Below are 22102 nucleotides of genomic sequence, written 5' to 3'. Positions count from 1 at the left end.
AAGCCCTCTGTAGCAGGTAGACACAGTTCTTCAGCAAAACTAGCAGACTTCAAAATATTCCAGAGGAGTGATTTGCAGTTTAGCACCCCACCTTAAAGCACTTATAGCCAGATTCTTCTATAAAAGATTCTTCTATAAAAAGGCAGAATCTCAAAGGAAACAAAACACAATCCAGTAACATACCAAAACCAACCTCAATACACCTTTTGGACAAAAAGAAACCTAACCCAGTCCACTTTTTCTGCAGTGAAGCAGCCAAATGGGAGCAGCAAAAGGAGGCATGGTTAGTACAGACTCTAATTAAGAGCCATAGATGGATGTATCAAACGAGTTCCTTCTGCCAACTTAATGATTCAGCTTAAAGAACTGGGAGTTTTCCTCCTGACTTCTGTCGGAGTCAAATGCATCTGTTGAGTGCATCTGAAGATTCTGCCTCTTACTGTAAGATCATCTTTTCCTCTGCATACAAGAATTACCATGGAATTCAGCAGAGAATGATACATCAAAGAAAAGATGATGCTAGTTTTGTGGAAAAATCAATCATGGTCTCCAAAAAAGCTAGGCATGAATGACTTAATATTTTCCTCTGAATGCAGTATTTGTATATATATGTGTATATATATATATATACACACACACACACCCCCCAAGGTAAAGATAAGTACCACATTTAAGTACTTCCATTCATTTGGCTGCCCTCACTTTATTTTAAAGACAACTTCCTCAAGTCCAAAAGAAAATGTTGAAAAAAAATTTCAAAGCAGACAGTGATGTGTTTTCAGCTTCAGGATAAATCAAACATATTCTGAAGAAACAGAATTTGACCTTTCAATAAACCTGTTGAAAGTTGATCATCTTTCACAAACAAACAGGTTTCTAGTTTTGCTTTTATAAATTATGGATCATTAACTCCCAAATACACCAGTGTGCAAGGTTCATGACATGCATTCAGAGGTTCATTGATGCCTCTGACCATATGTACAAGTTTAGCAACAGTTTCAATACCCACAACATGCAGGCAGGTCGGTTCTATCCTGTTTACCATTCCAGTAAGTACTTGTTACCAACTAAAATTCTTTTAACAGGAACTAGTTTTACTCCATCAAGGAACTCTCCATAACTCCAAGAGGAATCTGGAGCTCAAATTACTTACCTGTGAACATAATGCAACTGATGAACAGAATCGATGGCTATCACCATTTCAGCCAAATAAAAACGAGCCATATCTTCAGGTAGTCTGTCCTCAAACTTGCTGAGCAATGTAAGCAGGTCTCCTCCAACATAATAATCCATAACCAGGTACTATGGAGTGGGAATGATAAGAAAACAGAGTGGGGGGGGGAAAAAAAAATCACCATTTATTGAGTCAGACATTAAATACTAATTGAAGCATAAAAATTAATTCACTGCAAAAATTATTACGGACATTAAAAAACTGAGATGCTTAGATGGTCTGGAAACAGTAGTCAGTTCAGCTGCATTTTAACATTTAGCCTACTTGAGTATTTTTCACATTTATACCTCCCCAGATATTATACAGCCTTACGACAAAATAGTATCAACTTCATCCACTGTCCTGTCACCAAACATGAAATATTTAGACCCTCTGGATTCCCTTATGAAAACAACACCCTTTGCTAGAATGCAAAAGGAGTAAAGGATTAAAGCACAGACCTATAAAAATGAAACTAAGTGTGTTAATTTGTAATCTCATTTACATTGCCCTAATTTCCCAGGCTTTCCCTTCCCTTTTTTCCTACCATCTTCTTTTCCCATGAAACAAATTACTTTGGAGAGTAAAGTTTCTAGACTATTCAGATTAAGGCAAAGTCTGAGAGACTTCCAGTGACCCACAGCATAATTCCAGAAACTGTTGACATAACACATGATACAGGACCTGGCAACATAAAATACAACTTGTCACCTTCTCTAATCGAAAGGATGGAGAAAAATATTGATTTCTTATGCATTAATGAAACATAAAACTTGCAAGCAATTAAAGTAGGTGCAAAGACTTTAAAAAAAATCAGAGCCTTTCTGTATTTTACTGTATGTACAGAACAAAATGGCACTTCTTTTAGCAACATAGTTAAAATGACTGGAAAAAGTGAAACTTAAGTGTGAAGCTCAAGATTAATATATTTTAGCTAAGCTTAGTTTGTTTTTAATTATGAAACAGAGCCTGCAAGGGCAAATGGGGGAAAGAAAAAAAAACCTAATTATAGCTAACAAACTAATTATAAACATTCTAATTTAATATGCACTGCTAAGACATTACTTTCAAACATCACTGTGGACAGATTAAACAGAATTACAGAATATCCTGAGCTGGAAGAGACCCACAAGGATCATTCAAGTCCAGCTCCTGGCCCTACACAGGACAGCCCCAGGAATCAAATCATGTCCCTAAGAATAAATTCTCACTAGAATATCTGGAAGTTTTTGCTTTGAGCTCCAATCTGTTTCCAGTAAGGCAGCCTATCTGCATCTTAACAAGACCATAAATAATAAAAAATATTAAAGGTGTATTAATATATACCCCCCAATTTGTTTCTTTAAAATTCTGATAAATCAACCTACAGGGACTATTTGTATTAGTTCCTCTAACTTGTTTGCCTTTCCTGTTTTCAGAGAAAGACACTAAAATATGTGGGGAAAAAATCTGCAAAATTATACCAGCTCTAGGGAAGACGAGGGGCAGGCAGAAATCTTACACCTGTTTCTTTGCTCTCATATTTTCCATAACAATAAAGGTGATGAGCAAAGACTTTAACAATTTAATGCAGAATAACATGGGCATCCTCACTGATTCCAAGTGCGTAACAAAGCACAAAAGGCATTTCCATAAGATTTTACATGTGTTGACAGTCAAATTTTCATCTGTTGCTTTGTGACAGGAATAATCAACTTCTTAAATTATGCTCACAATCCTTATAGGAGATAAATATCTTCTATTCAGTGGCTCTCCTATGCTCCTTCTGGAACAAGACTGATTGTACTAGCTCCTTGTGTTTTACAGTTTTAGAAAATGCATTAAGCCTTTGGAACTTCAGATATTGATTATTAAGTGATGCATTGTACAGACATCTGCAAGAGCTGAACTTACTGCTTTGAAAGTATATTGAAAATATTCCTCTTAAGATTCTCCTAACTGATGGGGGATCTCTGCACTCATTCTTCAGCACCTTTAAACTGTCTGCAACTCAGCTACTGGATAGACCAAAATAATGGAATTGTGGCACCTACAGCACAGGATTCTGCATCTCTTACTTTTCAAGAGCAACACAGTAGCCTAATGACATGGAAACCTTCAACTCCTTGAATATGCCAACACTTAAACTTTACTCAACTCTTCAAAAACTTTAAAACTCAAGGCAGTAAGTTGCGCAGATGAAGGCAAATATATGCATAAGAATGACAGCTAAATTGAAAACCTAAATTTTAAATTAAAAAATTCTGTCAGTGCATAGCATGCTATCCAATGTCAAATATCCATGTCCTTAAAAAAAAGGTTTTTTTCCTAAAGCTTTAAAAATAATTTGTAAATGTACACAATCATCCAGATCTATCCACATATCAAGTACATCTCAAAATACTACTGTACGACAGCAGCATCTTTCCAAGAGAAAGAAAAAGCATAGATTTAAGAACACTAAATTCTAATAACTAGTGGAAGTTTAGCACAGGCATTTAATTCCAAATCACAGATTCATTTCATGGAAGAGACCTCTTGCAGTTGTCTGCTCCAACCTCATCTGCTCCAGTAGGGTCAGCTAGAAAAGGCTGATGATGACTCTTCAGCTTGGGTTTGAGTATCTCACAATAAAGGTTTTCTTGTGTTTTGATGAAACCCCATGCACTTCAGGTTGTGTCCATTGGCTCCTGTCCTCTCACCAGGCACTACTGAGAGGAATCTGGCTCCCTTGTCTTGATTCCCTCCTTTGGGTATTTATATAGATGTTGATGTATATAAATCCTCCATTTCTTTGGGTTGAAGAATCCCAGCTCTCCTTACAGTAAGGATGCCCCAGTGTCTCAGTCATCTCTGTGGCCTTGCAATGCACTCGCTCCAGTAGTTCCACCTCTCTCTGGCCCTGGGGAGCTCAGACCTGGACACAGCACTTCAGGTGCAGCTGGGGCAGGGCTATGGGGAAAGGAAGGACATCTCCTGACCTGCTGGCAACACTTTTCCTTGCAGCTCAGAATACTCTTGGCCTATTTTGCTGTGAGGGTGCCTTGCTGGCTCATAGCTAAGCTTGTTATCCATCAGGACCTCGAGCAAAGCTGCTTTTCAATCACTTGCCCCCCAGCATGTACTGGGTTTGTTTCATTCCACCCCAAATGCAGGGCATTGACTTTCCCTTTGTTGAACTTCACGAGATTTCACTCTGTCCAGTTCTCCAGTCTGTCGAGGTCCATCTCAAGGCAAACAACAGTCACTGCTCAACCATATCTCCTGCTCAATCTGCACAGATTTTTTTTTAAAGGCCACTTGTGTTACACATGATTTTAACAAGAAGCATATAGAGAACTAGTGATGATACAAACTCGCAGTATTACTGATATTTTGCCCAGCAGGCTGCAAAACTAGCTCCTGTCAGCAGACTATCAAAGATGAAGAACAGAACCTGCTCTGTGCTTAGTGAAAACAAGGAAACTGGCAAGAATAAAACGAATTCTAGCAGACTGTTGTGGAATATATAACATTTTCCTTGAAATGTTGTTAATGATAAGATCAGAATTACACAATACATGAGATTATTTTTACTGTCCACATTAACAAAGCAGGAAGCTGGATGGGTATTTAAGCCAACAGTTAGACAACAAATGCAGAGACCAGTTTCTGTACAAACCTACCCAAATCCACGGATCCCCAAGTATCTGAGCTGACAGAATAAAGTGAAATATAATGGCCAAAAACATGGCAAGTCTGCAAGAGTTCCACATATAGCATTTTGTGTATTGGATAGATTGGGAGGAAAAAAAATGACTGTGGCTGTACAATAGATTTTTAAGAAATTATTAGAATTGCTAATAATATCGAATCCAAAGCACAGAGCAATAAAACCCAAACAATCAAAAGCCATCAATGTGTAGTTGTTTACTTTTTCAGGCATAAATACTACCAAAATTGTATCACAGTCAAAACATTTTTTAAGTGGGACAGATCTTCTAGAAAATTGGCCCCTTTTCCTCATATTAGCTTCTTTTCACCAGTCATTCAAAATACTCGAAAATTAAAAAACATTAAAGAGACACTTTAATCTACAACTACGGCTTCCAACTCTCATTTATGAGCATTTAGTGGCATTCTTCCATGCTGCAATAACATTTTATTGTTTTGTGACAGCTAACTGAGTTTAAGTCCTCAAAATAGTAAGTTGTTTCAAAACAGGGCTACTCCCTATTTCCCTCTGTAAAACAGTAATCAGCACTGTTAATCATAAAAAATTAAAGTCAAATAGAAAATCTATGTTAGTAAGCACACTTTTAATCTTATGAACCCAATTAAACGGGAATGACAAATTATAATAAAGAATATGCAGATAGACCAAGGTTTATGAACGAATGCAAAGTGGTTTAGAAAACCAAGCTGAATTCCTCAGGTATTTACAGCAAAACTTTCGAAGTTTCTGACCAGTCTCCACCCTCCAGAATCCTACTCACAAAATCACAGATCCTCACACGGTCTGTATGTTCCAAAACATAAAATTACCAAATAAACTAGATTTCTATCTCAAAACACAACTAAGAATCTGTATTTCCCCCCATATATAGATAAAAGCAACACTCACTAAATAGTTTTCATCCTGGAATGCATAATGTAATGTTGTGATCCACTGGTTATCTCCATTCACTAACACGTCTCTCTCTTCTCGAAAACAGGCTGTCTGAAGGGGAGAAAAAGAATTACAGGCTTTAAGTAAAATACATAAAGATTTAGCAAGTTGACTATGTTTTGACATTCTATCTGGGAGGAAAAAAAATCAAAACTGCCTCTCAGTTAAAAAGTAATTTATTACAATACCCAAACATGACAAAATTGGAAAAAAAAATAAGATATGAGAAGAACCCTCCTTCTTCAAATTTAAACAGTTCTATTTCTCTGTACTGTCAAGCGAGGCAAAAGGATAAATTAGCTGCTGTTTCCCATTGTCTAAAATGTCAAAACCTTGAAGTATCAATAATGACAGAAAAGCCATATATGATTAAGAAAAACAATCAATAATGACATTAGGTAATTGTAACTGCACTAGGAGTCAGGGAGCTGGAATCTGGAGTTGTGTCATTGTTTTATCTCATCTTGCTATTAGCCTTGTTTTACACTTGAGTTTTCACATAAGCAAGGTCCTTTTCATTTGAAAGTAGCTGCCAATAACTCTATGTAGTCATCACTTGATAATCATTAACCATTAACACACTTCTTGCTCACAAAAAGCAGGCAGAATTGAATATTGCTCTTGCCAGATATAAGCTGTTGAGAAGACATCCCAAGAGGTTTCCCCTCTATATACTGGAAAGGAAAATAGGAGGCAGGAGGTGCCTTCATATCAAGTAGAGCAGAGGAGGAACAAGAACTGCCAACAAATGCCTTAACTGTGGAACACAAGTTTATACAAAACAAAAGAAGATAAAATGTGAAGAAAATAACCAAGTGCAAAGCAGCAAGGCATTTTAACCAATGAAGGTCTTGCAACTTGCCCTGACAAGTGGAAAAAAACCTTCAGCAAAAACAACTTTGCATAATGACAGACAAAAATGACCAAAGAGATGAAAAACCAAAAAGAAACTATAGCAAAAAAATCCTATAAACATTTTGAAGGGAGTAAGTTCTGAAGTGAATATCACAAGAAAACAAAAGGTACCAAATGACAAAGCCAACACACAATTTTGTTCACAAAAAAAGATCTAAAAGATAGTGCAAAGGAAAGAATAATACTGTACAGGATCTATTTAGAAGGCAGATGGAGAGTTTGAGAAAAACACAGACCATATTCTATTCCAGCACACTCTGCTCTTCACAAAGATGTTTCATCATTTTGAACCCTCCTCTGTCTCTTCCATCTTTGAGACAGCTAAGTTAAAAGGAAATTCTAGCTTTTTCTTTTTGTTTTTTCTGTTTGTTTTCCAAATCCAATAGGAAAATAACAGAACTCTGGCATGGCTTTTGCTGGCTGTGAGATTTGGAGAGTGAAGAATGAAAAGTGAAATACCATTTGAGATTGAACTATGCACAGTAATACATGCAGCAAAAACAGAGCAAAAAGCAACTCCCTCCTACAAGCAAATAAACCATCACAAGTCCTTTTTCTGGTGAATACAGTGAGTAAGAACAATGCATACCAAGAAAATGAAAGATGATACACTTTAATTATTGCACAGTGCATTAGAAAAATCAGTGAAATTTGAGAAAATAGTAAGATGTACTTAAAACAAATACCTTTAAAGGTTATTGAATGAAAAATAGACTTGGGGTAGGAGAACAAGCATAGATCATCTTCAGAAGGAAGGAAAGCTGTTCCATGCTTCAGCTTGATTTTTTTTTCCTTCTTTGTTTGTAAAATCTTGACATATTTCAGAGAGAGATAACTATGAACTCTTGTTTCCACAAGAATAAATAACAGGTAGTTTCTCTACTTGTTATGACACAATTCATAGGATTAGTTACTAGAGAGTTTATATAATTCCGCTTGTTTTTGCCATGATTTGACAAAAGACCGTGCATTCCTTGAGCACTCCAGACACCCACCTATGGGCAGCATGCCTAGAGCTGACAGAAACAGCTACTACCACAGTGGATCACAGCTGAGACAGCAACAGCCAGAGCTGAAGTGGTAAAAAAAGTCCAACAACAACAACAAAAGACAGTAGCAGTGGTTCTTTTAATTGCTGTAACATAACTCAATCAGGCTTTTTTAAAATGAAGCCTTTTTTTGTGCCTTCCATTATTCCAGCATTACACTTCATCTCCCCTAGGCAGTCTCCTTGAAGTGTTGGCAGAGACCTCCAGAGGTCATCTGATTCAACTCTACCACAGCAAAGCCAGCTCAGTGCTAGAGTTGTATCTCTCCTGTTATCGTGGCCTTCAGGCAGCAAAGAATCTGACCTGTTTGGTGCTCATGTCCTCACAGCTCAGAGTTAGCACCTCCTGGGGGTGCTGACTGCTCCCATGCTGCACAGTATTTGTCCTGGTCTCTCCTGAGCCTCATCTGGCACCAGTGCAGCACACGTGTAACTCTAAGTGACTGTCAACGCTCAGGGTAACAGGTTTGGGAGTGTAACAGCAGATCTCACACACTTCCAGGTACTCCTTGTATCAGTCATGTTCCCAGTTCTACATCCCATCTCAACAGTGACAAGTATTTGGAAAATTTATCCTCTGTATTATACAAAAAAGAACACTGACTTTGCAACCTGCATGATTTTATCAGAACAAAGCTCTTGCAGACAATTGCTCTCAGAGCTTGCAGTCATCAGTCTTAATCCTTCATTCTCAAGCCTCTTTTGAGTACACATTCCCTTTTCGCTTCTACAAATGACTCCCACTTCCCACAGTGTTGATACAGAGGTATATGAACATATAGATCTCTCTATATGCTTGTCTTGTGTTTTTTGACTGCATGATTTTCCTGTGCATCTCAGTGTTAGTGTAGCACATTGCTAACAGAGACAAACTGGGTCATTTTCCCCATCAGTAGTAAGAAGTGCATCCATGAACGTTTAAAAATGACAGGTTACAGCTGTTGAAGGTCATGCTTTCTAATGCTTTTTCACTCCAGATGGTTCTGTTTCCACTACATACCCATGGGTTACAAATACATGGAAAAACATAACTGTAATTCTTTTTAGGCTAATGGTTCAGACTTTCAGAAATTCAGCTGGACCCATGGGAAGAGTATTTTTAATACTTTGCATAGAGAAAAAAAATTTGAAACCTATTTATAAGTGTATGTTAATGAAAAGAAAGTTTTCAAACTCACTTTAAAAGGGTACATTTAAAAATAGAGTGGAGCTTTATTCCTGGTCTTTTCTTTTTCACTGAAATAATAAAACTTACAGTAATGACATTTGTCTTGGAGAGAAATACCTCGTTGTATCAAGACTTGCTCAGTATCTGAATAATTTCTGGATAAAAAGGAAACACATTGTGTACTTCTAGCCACAGTCTGCAAGCCGTTTTTACTTCTTAATGTGATAACATTTTCATTAAAAGAGACAGGATGTGCACACATCAGAAATTGGCTTTAATTTGTCTGAATATGTTTTTTTTTAAAGTGTGATGGTTTCCCATTGATTTCATTTCCTACCAAGATGTAATTAAAACACAAATGCGGAAATCAGAATAAACTTGGAAGCAACTGAACAGCAAGGCAGCCTGAGAGCACCAAAGCTGAGGTCTCAAATAAAAACTATATATTTATGAGTGTATTTTTAGTATGCACAGATGAAGAATTTCAAAGCAAACTAGAGAGTTAGATACATGTTCCATCTAAAATTAATACACAAATGTTCGGGTGCAGACTGCATTTTGTAAGTTTCTTTTCAAAGGAATCCAGGGAAATATGAAGGACTTTATGAAGAGCAGAGTTGCATAATGGAAGAAGCCAGCTAAGGCAAAAGCAAGGCTGCTAAAAGAGCTGTTCCACCTTTTTCAGACATAGAATGGACTCCAGCTTTAATGAGGAACTTTTCATCACAAATTTTTGCAGATGAACATTTTTAGGAAACATGCACTCAAATTAACCTGCAACTTTTATCTTTCTGGTTTTTCAATCTATTAATTGGGCCTTGACTAAGTTCTAACTACTGATAAACTAATAGGCTTGGTGAGTTATAGCTCAGCAATGACCCTTTTATAGCTCAGTAACTACCTTCCACCATGGAAAATACTTGCTAAAGACTACATTCCCAACCGGAACAAATGCATTAAAAGATCACTTGCACAGTCGGTAATTCTTGGGCAATTACAGAAAAGGCCTAATGTCAAAAACATCCAGCCCCACATAAGTCAAGATTCCAGCCCATTTTAACCCTTCTGACGACTTGCTTTAAGCTTATTTAATATCAATCTTTATACTGTCAGTAGATAGTAATGCACCTCCTCCATCTCTCTAACACACACAGAGCCTTGTGGACAGAGAAGTGACAATTCAGCAGAGTAAGAGGAGGCACAATCATGGAAAACATGAATCTTACTTCAGCTCTCTTCAGCATCTCCCACTTATTAAGTATCTTCATGGCAAAAACCTTATCTGCATTTTTCAGTTTCACTACTGCAACCTGGAAAAGAGAAATGAAAGATAAGTAAATTACAACATGAAAACGCATATTGTTTTCTTTATTACATAACCTTGCAGTTTTGGAAGCTTTTTCCTGAGTGTTCTGGACACATTTTTACAATCTGCACAAGACCACACCATCAAGAAAGAAACATCACCACAGGAAAACTTTAAGTCTATTGCAAGCTTTTATGATGTATCACACTTTCCCTATGTATAATTTTTTGCTAGGTGACTGTCAATGAAAACTGGCATTTCTGATCATCACACTTCTTGCTCTATCATACTGTCACAAAACTCTCTCTGGCTCTATGCTTTATATTCCTGGACTTCAAGCCTACAAACTAATTTAAACTACAGAGCCTTAAGAAAAGATAATGGTGTACCAGAGTAATCCAGAAAAAATGATGTATTTTTGGTTTTAAACACAAGTAAAACTGTAGATTTGCCATAAACAACTTCCACTCTTCTTTCAAATAATGCACCAGATTTTCTTCAAAAATGGCATGACTTCACATTTTTCCAAGTCCAATGAGCTCTATCACATCTGTTGTAAGTAGCAGGACAACAGTGAAATGCACAACTTCTAAGTAAAACTTAACAAAACAAGCCTGTCCAGCTGCTCCTCCTCCCCTCATAGCTTCTGAAACATTAGATGCCATAGGCTTCTGTAATAATAACCAAGTTCACTGACACCATCCTTTTCTGAGAATATTAGTTTTGTTTAGCCATAATATAAGGTGAAATAGAATATTTTTAGGAAAGAAGAAGGGAAGAAGTTTACACAAACATGTTTTCACAGTTCAGGCTTCCCTGGGTATGGAAAGCTCAGTGTCTTAACCAAAATGGGTATGAAAGTGCCACAAACTCAAAGCTGCTGATCAGAACTAGACCAGGATCATCATCCCAACTATAGAAAAGTCCAACAATCACTGCATTTTAACAATCATTCTCCAACTATCCAGTTCCGCCTCTTCCCTTTCAAAGAAATCTTACAGCTTAAGCAGAGAAAAGTTTATTTCTGTGTGCATCTGGTTACAAACCAACATGCTGCCACACAGATTATCATCATCTTCATCCTGCAGGCCAGTGACAAAAAAATACTGAAGGTTGAATCCTACATTCCTTTCACCTCTTTCATACTCAGTAAACCAGCAATGTGTGGAGACAGTGATAACAGAAAATACAGGATCAGACAGTCTGAAGAAAGTGTCATGCAAACCCCTTTCAACCATCTTCAAATGTGTCATCAGCTGCAACAGCTTCATGAAGGAGGCAAAAGCGCAGGTTGAAGGATTGCAATACTGTGATGTCTAAACCAGTGTGCATCTCACAGTGTAGCTCTTGCCTAGCTACAGATTCACAGACCAAGCAGCTGTCACTTCCCATATGTACATTATCAGCCCTGCTCTTGACACTGCTGCCTTCTGGGGTTGCAGGGGGAGGGAGCGGCGGGGAGATAAAAAAAGGAGATAAGACAGAAAGGTACTACATTTACTTGTTTAAACTAGTTTATGGACTGCAATTTTTAAAGGTTACCTCACACATGAGGTTCAAGTTCAGATTTGGAATCCCTCAAGGAACTTTCAGATTTGAAACACAAAAATGGATTATTACGATTATTACTTTAGCCTCTATTAATACAATAATTTTAATTCATAAAGAATGTGTGCTCTGCTGTGCACAATAACCCAAGAATGAGACTTGCAATTTTTTTTTTAAGGGAAAGATGAATCCTCTGCAGTGATACATAACCCAGAGTGTGGGTTTGATCTTGATTCCCCTTTTGCTTCACTAGCTAAATCAAGTTAGAAGCTCTGGTAAGCCATTATGCATATCAATTCCTAATGAGAAATGTCAGGAGGAGAAAGCCTTAACATTGCACCTAGTCAGAGTTCAAATTGTACTCTATACAACTTGGATGACAGGGACACCCTCAGTGATGCAGGCTGTGGAATGAAGCTAAAATATAGTTCTACCCTGAACACCTTTAAGGGTTTTTGGACTGTTGCAGGGAAAAATTAAAAGGTTGCTCCTAGAGCTGAGTAGCTGCTGCTGCCCAGCATGGAAAATAAGTTTTTCCCCACCATTAACCACTGTAGTAGAGGCAGCCAAGGGCATAAGACAATACATGTATTTCAAGGCCAGTTTCAGGATCTCATTTCTTGCCTGTAGCAGGCTCAGTGCAAGGCTGTGTTATTCTGCAAAGGACTTGGTTATTGAAAGACACACAGTAACTGCACAGCTGCCTAAATTTGCAGTCTCCTATTCAGCATTCACTTGGACACAACTGCAGGAGCTACAGCACTGCCTTTGGTGAAGATTTGGAACACAGGCTTTCTATGGCATGAACAGGGCTTGGTACCTTCTGCAAATGTGTAACAGCATTGAAGAACGGCTAAAGAACAAAAACAGACTCGTGTTTACCAGCTGTGTTTACAATCAGGCAGAAGCTTTTAGTCTGTGAAAGCCATTAATGTTATTCCATATCAATAACCACCACACACAAAAGATCTCAGACATCATCATCTTTGTGCAATCACAGCATGTTTTTGGGGGTGTCTCAGTGCTTTATGAAAGTAAATTCTAAAATTCTTATTCCAAGACTGTGAAAGTAAAACCTGACACTGCAGCAATGAGCAGTCTGATGTGGTTTCTAATTGTAAAAAAAAAAAAAAATCTGAATCACCATTACAAACCCAGGCAGTGTTTACATATACACAGAGGTATTTACTACCTCTGCACAAAGGCACAAATACACAGAGTGCTGTTTTGATCTTTTGCCTTCCCCAGTGAAGCTGTCAAATCAAAAGAAAGGGTAACAATTCCTGCCCTAGTAACCCGTAAGTGTCTTGCTCCTGAAATGTCTTAAAATTTAGACCTTTTTAAAGGTTGGGATTTTTTTTTAAATTTATATTTTCCAGTGAGCAGCCCAGAAAAAAAATGATTGGTATGTCCTGATGTAAACATCTTGGTTTAGTCAGATATGGAGCTCTTTTCCTATTCTTCCAACCATTTGCCAGATTTCCCACAAACAGCAGTATAGTTTGGCATGCTGTCAGGCACCTTCTGCCCCGAGCTTGGCTACTTGTCTCTATGGTATTTGTCTGCAGTTTTCCTTTGGTTAAAAAGCAATAGCCTTATACAGAAAAAAACTAGAACAGAAGCTATTAAAATGGAAAGAAAAAGAAAAGTAAGAAAAATAAAAGTAGAAAAAAAATTCAGCATTGGTTTCCTTGTTCAGCAAGAACAAGCAGACAAGAAAGAATGTTACTGTTCATCACTCTACGACAAAATTTAGGAGTAACTAGATCATTCTCAAGCTACAAAATTCATCATCTTCAAAATATCAACAACATAACAACCTAGTATTTGCTAGCATAAGCATGCACAGAATTTTTTTTCAAAGCTGTAACAGAATCAAATTAAAATTTTGGTATTAGAACTTTCACTAAGCTGCACTTTTATCCTGCTGAGGGACACTACTAAGAGCTGTTGCCCAGTTGCTTCACCTTTTCTAGCAGCATTTTTCAACTTCCCAGTTTAAAATCTTCGTGTTTTGAGTTAGGTTTTTTCAACCATGCTGCTCAAAACCAGCACAATGGAACACTTGAAGCCCACATGATTAATTTTACCATGATAATCCTGCTCCTCCCCCAAGCAAAACATCTGTGTTTTCTAAAGACAGCACCCTTACATAAAACTGTAAATAAGTAAATGTATGCATGCAGAGGGAAGGTCCATGTGAATAATTTCACAAAAAGGAAGCCTTCTCAGAAGGCAGAAAAAAGGGTACTGGGAAGAAACAAAATTAGGAACAATGAACTCTTACAGTTATAAGCAGTAACTAGTTTAAACTACTTTTTGTCTACATTAAACTTGTAAAAACAAAAAGGGAAATATTTCTTGACTATGCAAATTGAAGAAATTGAGTAGCGTAAAATCAAAATAAGAACAAGTCTGAGACTGTGCCAAAGAAAACTTGCACTAACTTTGTAGTCTACAGAATTTCAGAATTATGTTGATTCAAGAGACAAAAATTACCCCTCCCAGTAACCTAGAGCAACCTTGGTCTCATTTATATTTTGCTGGAAAGAAAATACATTCTTTCAGATTTCTTAATCTGTCTCGGTAAATATGAGTATTGTGCAACTTAATATATTTTTTGTGGTTGAAATAGCAGTAAAATTTGGTGGTCCTTTTTTCAACCTTGCTCAGATATTTACTGGTTATTTTACAGGAAAATTAGCAATTTCATATAGAACTTGTTCTCTTAGACAAATGTCTGTGTAGAACTTGTTTTTGCTAAGCTAGCAAGATATATATCCTTCAAAATATCTATTAAGGTCTACTTTAAGAACTCAAACATAAACATAAAAACCCAAACATCTTCACTGAAAGAACTTCAGTTTTCCCCTTAGCGAAGATTTTGACAATTAATAGAGTCATGCTATCTTCCTCAGATAAGGAATGAGAAAGAAACACTGTTCCTAGAAGAGGAGAACTAACCAATTACACAGACTGTCCCCAGAAGAGGATGGGGAAAGTTACATTCTCACTGTTCACGGGATGATTCACCACAAAGAACTTCCTGAGAAAGAACTACGGTTTCTTTGTGGTTTAGCTGCTGTGGAGTTTGATGCTGATTTAGCAGACAAAAATGACTTCTCTAAAAAAACCAGTATAAGGCAGGTTTCAAGTATGATCTTTCTGAGAAGAAAGCACCAACATCAGCGATTTTTCTTATATTTAACACAATCTGTACATGAACTCAGCTGCAACTCCTATGGTAGCACTGACCAAGGCTAATCTTTTAAGCAGAAGTGTTTACATCAAATTGAAGATTGCAACATTCTCTGTGGCAGAGTTTACACTAAAGATAAATTATCCATGAGTAACTTCAGCCATCAGTCTCCTTTATAAAGAAGCTATACTCCAGATGAAGCAAAACCAAATTATAAAGTAGCTAAAGAAATACTACTTTTTTTTATTTTTACAGCTGCCCAATGAATACATTTGCACATAGGGATTAGAGCAATACACGCTACAGTAAAAATTCCTATTCCTTACATACTACATATAAGAGTCTACTCTTCCTTAATCATGGACTTAGTAAAGACTGATTTTCACACACAATGCAAACATGTAAGTGAACTTGAAAACAACTCTTCTCTGTCACGTGCCAGAGCCTCCAGAAATCCTCTACTATCAAAGAGAACTTCCATTTCCAAAGGCAATGAAGACTTTGATCAGAAAACCTTTGTCTTATTCTTTGGGTTTCGGTTCATATGTATTTTCAGGTAGTATGGAGTACCTTCTGCAGAAGCTTTACACACTATCTACATCTGTGGTATATCTGGCTATGAAAAATTCAAGGCACTGTTGTCCATTAGACTGTTCTTCCTACAGTGTCCTGCATGAAAAACTAAGCTCATGCACCCAACAGAATTAAGAAAAAGGGGCAGAAAGCTAACACTTATTAACATTTCCTTGACCTAGTGATCAACAGACTTGTCTGACAACTTCAAATAAGAGATAGTTTAATCAGTCAGCAAAAAATGGTATCGTTTGATAGCCAACTACTTAGAAAGAAAGTAATATCTCCTAAAGCCCTTAAAAAATACAGGAAAAATATTCAAACATTCCTTAAAATAGGAAACTAAATGACAGGAAAAGAGTTTTCTGTATGTTCTTGGAATGTCAGTATCAATGTTTGGCTATTTAAACTGCTGAAAACTACTTTCAGACTATATAGTTATTAGGAAGATTAGCAATTATTAGAACTCTACACCATCACTAATTCACAGGCCTCCACATCCTGACTAGAAATAATTAGTCAAGCAAATGATTTATCAATCAGACAGTTGAAACACGGTCTTTTAATCCATGTGAACCTGCCCTCTCTCAAAATCACAAAACTTAAGAGCTATTGAAGATTGTATAAATCAAGATGTACTTGCATCAAAATTAGGTGGGCCTGTAATATCCATTTGGGCTAAATACTGTAAAACCCTATAGATCAGTGTATTGTTATCAACTGTCTCTCCTCAGTGCTGCAGGTTTGCAAGATAATTGCTCAAACCCTTCCACCTCCTTCACACACATACCTCCCCAAAGGCTCCTCGACCAATCACCTTCAGGATCTCAAAATCTTCTTTATGTAGTCGCATCTGTTTCACTTTAGATGTAAAAGGTTTGGCTGAAACAAAGGAAAAAAATAATCATATTTAAAAAAAAAACCCACACAAAAAATAAAAAAACAAGGTAACAAACACAAAATAGATGATATCAGAGCCCTAAAAACAATCATTTTGCTTATATATCTATATTCCCTAAAGGAATATAATGAAGTTTAAAGCCACAAATAATGAAGTAAGAACTAAGTCAAAACTGCTGTGAGAAAGGTTTATGAAGTAAACTTGCTTTTGCCTTTTTTTAATTTAAAAAGAAAAAGGAGTCGAGCTGAATATATTTTTCCACAAACTTTTGAGTTCAGACATCCACTCCATCTGTGCTATATAACTCTGGCTGCAAAAGCAAAGTACAATATAATAAGTTCTCTCACTTTGGACAATATTAATTATTTGCCAATCAGCAAAACAATACTGTATTCAATGAAAAATTCAAATGGTGATGAATGGCAAGTGGAAGAGCAATCTTGGCCCAGACAATGTATTTTGCAATGTTTTTGAAAACTACTTCCTCAACATAGGGAACACTTAATAGTCAATTCTTGGCTTTTGGAAAGAAGAACAGTTGCACTCAAGACACTATTAACACATTCAGTGAAAAAAATTAATGTATTATTAAGTTTCATTTCTCTCTTCTTTTCCCCCTCTTCTATAATATATTTGAAGCCAGTAAGCAAAATAATGTATTGTCTTCCAGACAGATAACCCCAGCATTGTTTGCAGTAAAAGTCTCAGGAGGACAATTTCCCTATTTCAGCCCCATTTAGCACTGAAACTATTCAGTCCTGGTTCATTAGCACGTGCTCTCTGCACGCATGCAGAACATCCAAATTACTGATAACTCAAATCACTCAAATAAATCAAAACCTGTATAGCACAACACTTGGTTAAAAAAAACAAAACAAAACAAAAAAACTTTAAGTAATTTATCAGGAAAAGAAGCCCTTTATGAAATCAGTGTTTTAAAAGCATGTTTAATACTTTACACAAATTAAATCCTATTACTAAAACAGAAACTTCAGTAAACATGGTTCACAAAAGAAGGTTGTATAATGAGGATTGGGATGGGTCTCAGAAACATTAATTTCTGGCTCAAAGGCAGTCTACCTCAATGATCCCAAACAAGCAACTTGAGATACTTCACCTAGTTTCACACCTATGAAATAGGGACAGTATTTTTGTAACAGATAAGGCACTGACCATCACATTCTTGAATCACAAAACCCCCAAAAAAGCACATTGCCGAGTTACCATTTTACAAGGCCCATAAAAACCTTATTAGTTTATGCTTTCAGGGCACAAGGACCCATCCATGTCTGTTTTTGTCTCTACAGAGCCTCTACAGAGGCTGATGGAATTAGTGCAGCTTTATTTGCAGGGAAGAGTTGTAACAAGCACCATATTGCAGAACGATTTGTTCAGAATAACATTTCTAAACAGAAATGGGGAACTGTTTTCAAAAGCTCCAAAAGCAAATGACCCTAAGTAACAACAAAGTTATACATACACCTAGACACATGTAACAAAACAAATTTGAGTTCTCCTAAAATTCGGTATTTTCTCTTTCTGATGTTATGAAATAATCCTGCTAAAAAACCCAGTCATTCAATTTAGAATGTCAATATTATGATGCAGCTCTTCAAGGCTCTACAACATCCTTGCCCAAAAGCCTACTGCCTACTATTCAGCTAAACAATTTTATAAACTGAAGTCAAGACACAAGCTACCTGTAGTTTTAACGCCTAAAAAAGCCCAGAAAACTTTTTCATCCTAGTCCTTAAACTAGCTTTGTAAACCACATCTGAGCAACGACACCAAAAATGCAGGGACTTACATTTACAGCACACCTCAACTAACATTAGCAGTACAATGGATGAAAACCTTTAAAAATCTCAGTTCCAAAGTCTGAACTTGGTATATTTTTTCTAAAATTTCTCAGATACCAGGAATCAATTCTCTACCAGGATTACATCTGTTTCAAGTACAGGAACATCAGCTTATGATTAAAAAAACTCCAGTGTTAGGTCCAAATAGTAAAGATGCAGCCATACAACACTGAGATTTTCACTTCAGTGACACTTTTAATTTACATGTATAATAATTTTATCCAAAATATTGAATTGCAAAATTAAAATACAGGTTTAGCATTACATTTTAAATATTTGTAAAATGTAATTTAAACAGAAGTATATTACTCAAGTTCACAGAGATTCCCCAGACTTTCAATTAACCTTTATCCCTTAAAAGAAAAGTCTTACAACTGAAAAAGTGATAAGAAAATGTACTGCCTTACTTGGACAGCCTGAGCTATGCTTTACTAAGTGATTGAATACAAATATTAATACTACTGAAGAATACTACTGAACAAATTAAAACAAGCCATTAGAGCCTTTTAACTTGAAAAACAACTGATTGAAAACAAACATGTAGTTCTCAACTTCAACATTTTTTGACCATTATAGGCCTGGCTAGAGTACAAGGCAAAATTTCTCGCTAACAAGCAACAGCATAGCTGTTTAAACCACAAAGCTCTTCCTCATTTTATATTGCAAGGAAAGGCCTGTCATTCTTTAATTATTACATTCTGAAATCTTCCAGGGTTCCCATAGGGACACTGGAAAAAAAAACATTGCTATAGCTACTCTGGTAAAATAAAGATGACAAAAATAGGTTTGGAGTAGGTTAAATGATTTGTAGTATCAGCATTAGGGGAAAAGTTTATAAAAGCTCCTCTGTAACTTTTTTATCACCTCTAGCAGAGATGTCAATGTAGAGCCAAGCAATTTTAGGAAGAAAGATAGAGACCCAGGAAAAAAAAAAAAAGGAAAGAAAAAAAACCCGAAAGAATTGCCCTAGGAATGTGCTCCAAATAGCTTGTTCCAAAAAAGGTCAATTTGCTTTATCATCAATGTTGTTTGTCTGCTGTGCAAACATCTGCTGCTCTTGTGGCAACAGCAATGTTAAGTATAGAAAACTTGGCCTGGCCTGGGGTCTTGGAAAGCCTCTCTTTAGGCAGCATTTCATCCATCCAGCTTTCCAGACTAGGAGGTTAACAGGCAGACCTTTTGCAACCAGTCTGGCAGTGTCCTACAAGCCTTATAGAGAGCAAACTGTCAGGGAATGCTTTTCAAAGTAGAGTGCTCCAAGGGGTCCCTGAAAAGCAGCTTTACAGGTACACAGCCCTCATTTACAGCCCCTCTACCCTAACAAAATCGGCATGAAGTTGACAGAAAACACCACTCTTTTTCAGCGGGAGCTGCAATTTCCCTTGTGGTTGATACCAGAGTGACACACTTTCTTTGCAGATTTTTGAGAGCAAAAGGCAATATGGGCATTTCCTTTGGTACTCCATTCAGCCTACAGAAATACACAGAGGCATTGCTGATTTTTTCCACACACATATCCCTTTTCAAAGTTGCTAGCCATGTGTGATACAGATTGGGGAGCAGCAGTTTGCTGTGCCAAAGAGAACTCCTCCTCCTCCTCCAAACTAGGGCTAAGTGTGGGCAGCCTGTCCACTGCCTCTTCCTGCTGGTTTTCAACTCAGCAAGTTCATTATATAAAACTTTCCAGTATGTTCTCTATGGCCACAGGTTGACAAGTCATACACAATGTTCACAGAGGAGGCTGCTCCAAAATATATTCTATGTTATCAATCTCCGTGGAGGAGATGTAGAGATAAGACTTGACCTACAAAAACTGTTCTGTGAAAACACTTGGCCACTCCACCTGGCCAGTACTTCCGATCTCACCCTGCCTGGGAAAACTGCACCACCACCCTCTTGGCAAGATTCCTTGCACTTATTCAACCAATTACACATGGCAAGAAAAAACAATCTCCCAATTCGCCCACAGGATAACCAATGCACTGATAGTGAGCTAAGCTGCTTTTTCAAACAAGGTGAACCTGCCATGACTATTCTTGCAATTTACTTCAGTGTCTGTGGGTCTTTCCCCACATTTTATGCTCCAGCCATTTATTCCATTTATGCTTATAATGCATACAAACAATAAAATTCAGTAAAAGGAGACTACTACAAATGTTAGAAATTTAGATTTTTTCCAGTTGAAATTTAACCAGAACTCCATCAGAAGTAACATGTTAAACACACAGAAAAACACTCAGGAGGACTCCAGCTGACAAGCCACGCATGCAGAGGAACATATGTTCTACCCCCTGGCCATGGAAAGGCAGGATTTTATTATAATTACAACAACTGTCCAGCAGAAGAGAGGCAAAACAATGGGCTCTGCAGTAGTGACATGGAGCTTCCTCAGTCTGTTTATCATATTTACAGTGGGGAAGCAGTTACTAGCATTACTTACAGCATATTTAATAGTAACAGGGTTAACTTTTAAACTCTCAGAGATACAAGTCCACCTCCCAAAGAGCTGACAGGAATGGCAATGACTTGGTTGATACCTCAATGCAGTTTACTATCATGATTATACCAAATGACATCAAAATAGTAAACCAGCAGTATTGGATGCTTTATTTGCAAAGTTAATCTCATACTCCTGCCTTGCTCACTCTCTCGCCAGCTCTAAGTTTTCCATATGCAGAGCTTGGGCAGGGCTAGCCCTGGAATCCAGATTTTCCCAGGCTAACCTGCTGGCAGGTTCCTTCTTCTCCCTCACCTGCCCCTCCCCTCCCAGCCCAGCACTGGAGGGAACCAGAGGTGCTGCAGGCATGGGTTGAAATCGAACCCAAGTGAGATGAAGATCATGTTGACTGTTAAAGAAAGCACTGCAGACCTGGAGCAGCAATTGGGAATGTGTCCCCACAACTGATTTAAATAGAAAACAAAACATAATAGGACTGTGTTTAGGTCTCCTTTCAGTGTCTCAGTGATGCTATAGTTGCTTTTGGATAAACAGGCTGGGTAACTGCTCAGCTTGAAGACTGTATCCTTGACTGACAGGTCACAGAAAGATACCCACACCTCACTTCCCAAAGGAATTACAAAACATGCTTCCTCAGTGATCCAGGTATACCACAGCAAACCCAGCCTTCTGCCCACTGCACTGTTTGATGTAAAATGCCATGTCAAGCCAAAGATACAGTAATTAAAAACTGTATCCACCAGAATTGTCAACAATGTGAAAGTTCATTCCGAAGGAAATAGATTGGGAAAGAAGACAAGCACCACAGGAAACTAGTTGCTTGCATTTCAAGACAAAACCCCCTTTCTTTCACTAGCTTGAAGTGTTTATTAAAATACGTAGAGAACTTCACCATGCAAAAAGCACATAACATAAGAGGTTGTCACTTAACTGAATACCAGGAGGCTCTCTAATTCTTCCTAGTGCTGTCTTTAGGAAAAAAACCCAAACTTAACCAACCCAACAAAAAACCCCACCACAAACCAAACACAGAATAATATATTGACAGCTCTGTTTTTCAAAAGCATCCTGCAGTTTTGAAATTTCTGCTAAATTCCTGACAGGAGCTTAACAAGTGTTTCTACTTTGCAGGCTTGATCCAAACCTGAAGTTTTTCTTTTCCACTGGCTTCTATCAGCTGTGATTATGAAATGTGTAAATACAATTTTTGAGTTAAGACAGACCATAACCAAAGCTTTCAAAAAAACTCCAGAAAGGAGGTGTGAGAGAAAACTACTCCCAAATAAC

At 37.3% G+C, this 22102-nt stretch overlaps 1 protein-coding gene across 12 annotated transcripts in view; it reads right to left on the bottom strand.

Moving 5' to 3' along the window:
* CDC42BPA (CDC42 binding protein kinase alpha) overlaps positions 1–22102 on the bottom strand; it is a 181586-nt gene that overhangs the window by 106379 nt on the left and 53105 nt on the right. For all 12 annotated transcript variants that reach the window (XM_085054659.1, XM_085054648.1, XM_085054653.1 and 9 more), the window contains 4 exons: positions 16388–16479; positions 10198–10281; positions 5796–5891; positions 1154–1302 (listed from right to left, as the gene is read on the bottom strand). In XM_085054659.1, the coding sequence (XP_084910785.1) occupies positions 1154–1302; positions 5796–5891; positions 10198–10281; positions 16388–16479 (421 nt within the window). The remainder of the gene's footprint in view (positions 1–1153; positions 1303–5795; positions 5892–10197; positions 10282–16387; positions 16480–22102) is intronic.

This window comes from Lichenostomus cassidix, chromosome 3 (assembly GCF_008360975.1).
Source record: "Lichenostomus cassidix isolate B80296 chromosome 3, HeHo_3.0, whole genome shotgun sequence".
NCBI lineage: Eukaryota > Metazoa > Chordata > Aves > Passeriformes > Meliphagidae > Lichenostomus > Lichenostomus cassidix.
The sequence above is the reverse complement of the archived record's forward strand: the minus strand, read 5'-3'. Positions and strand labels throughout refer to the sequence as shown.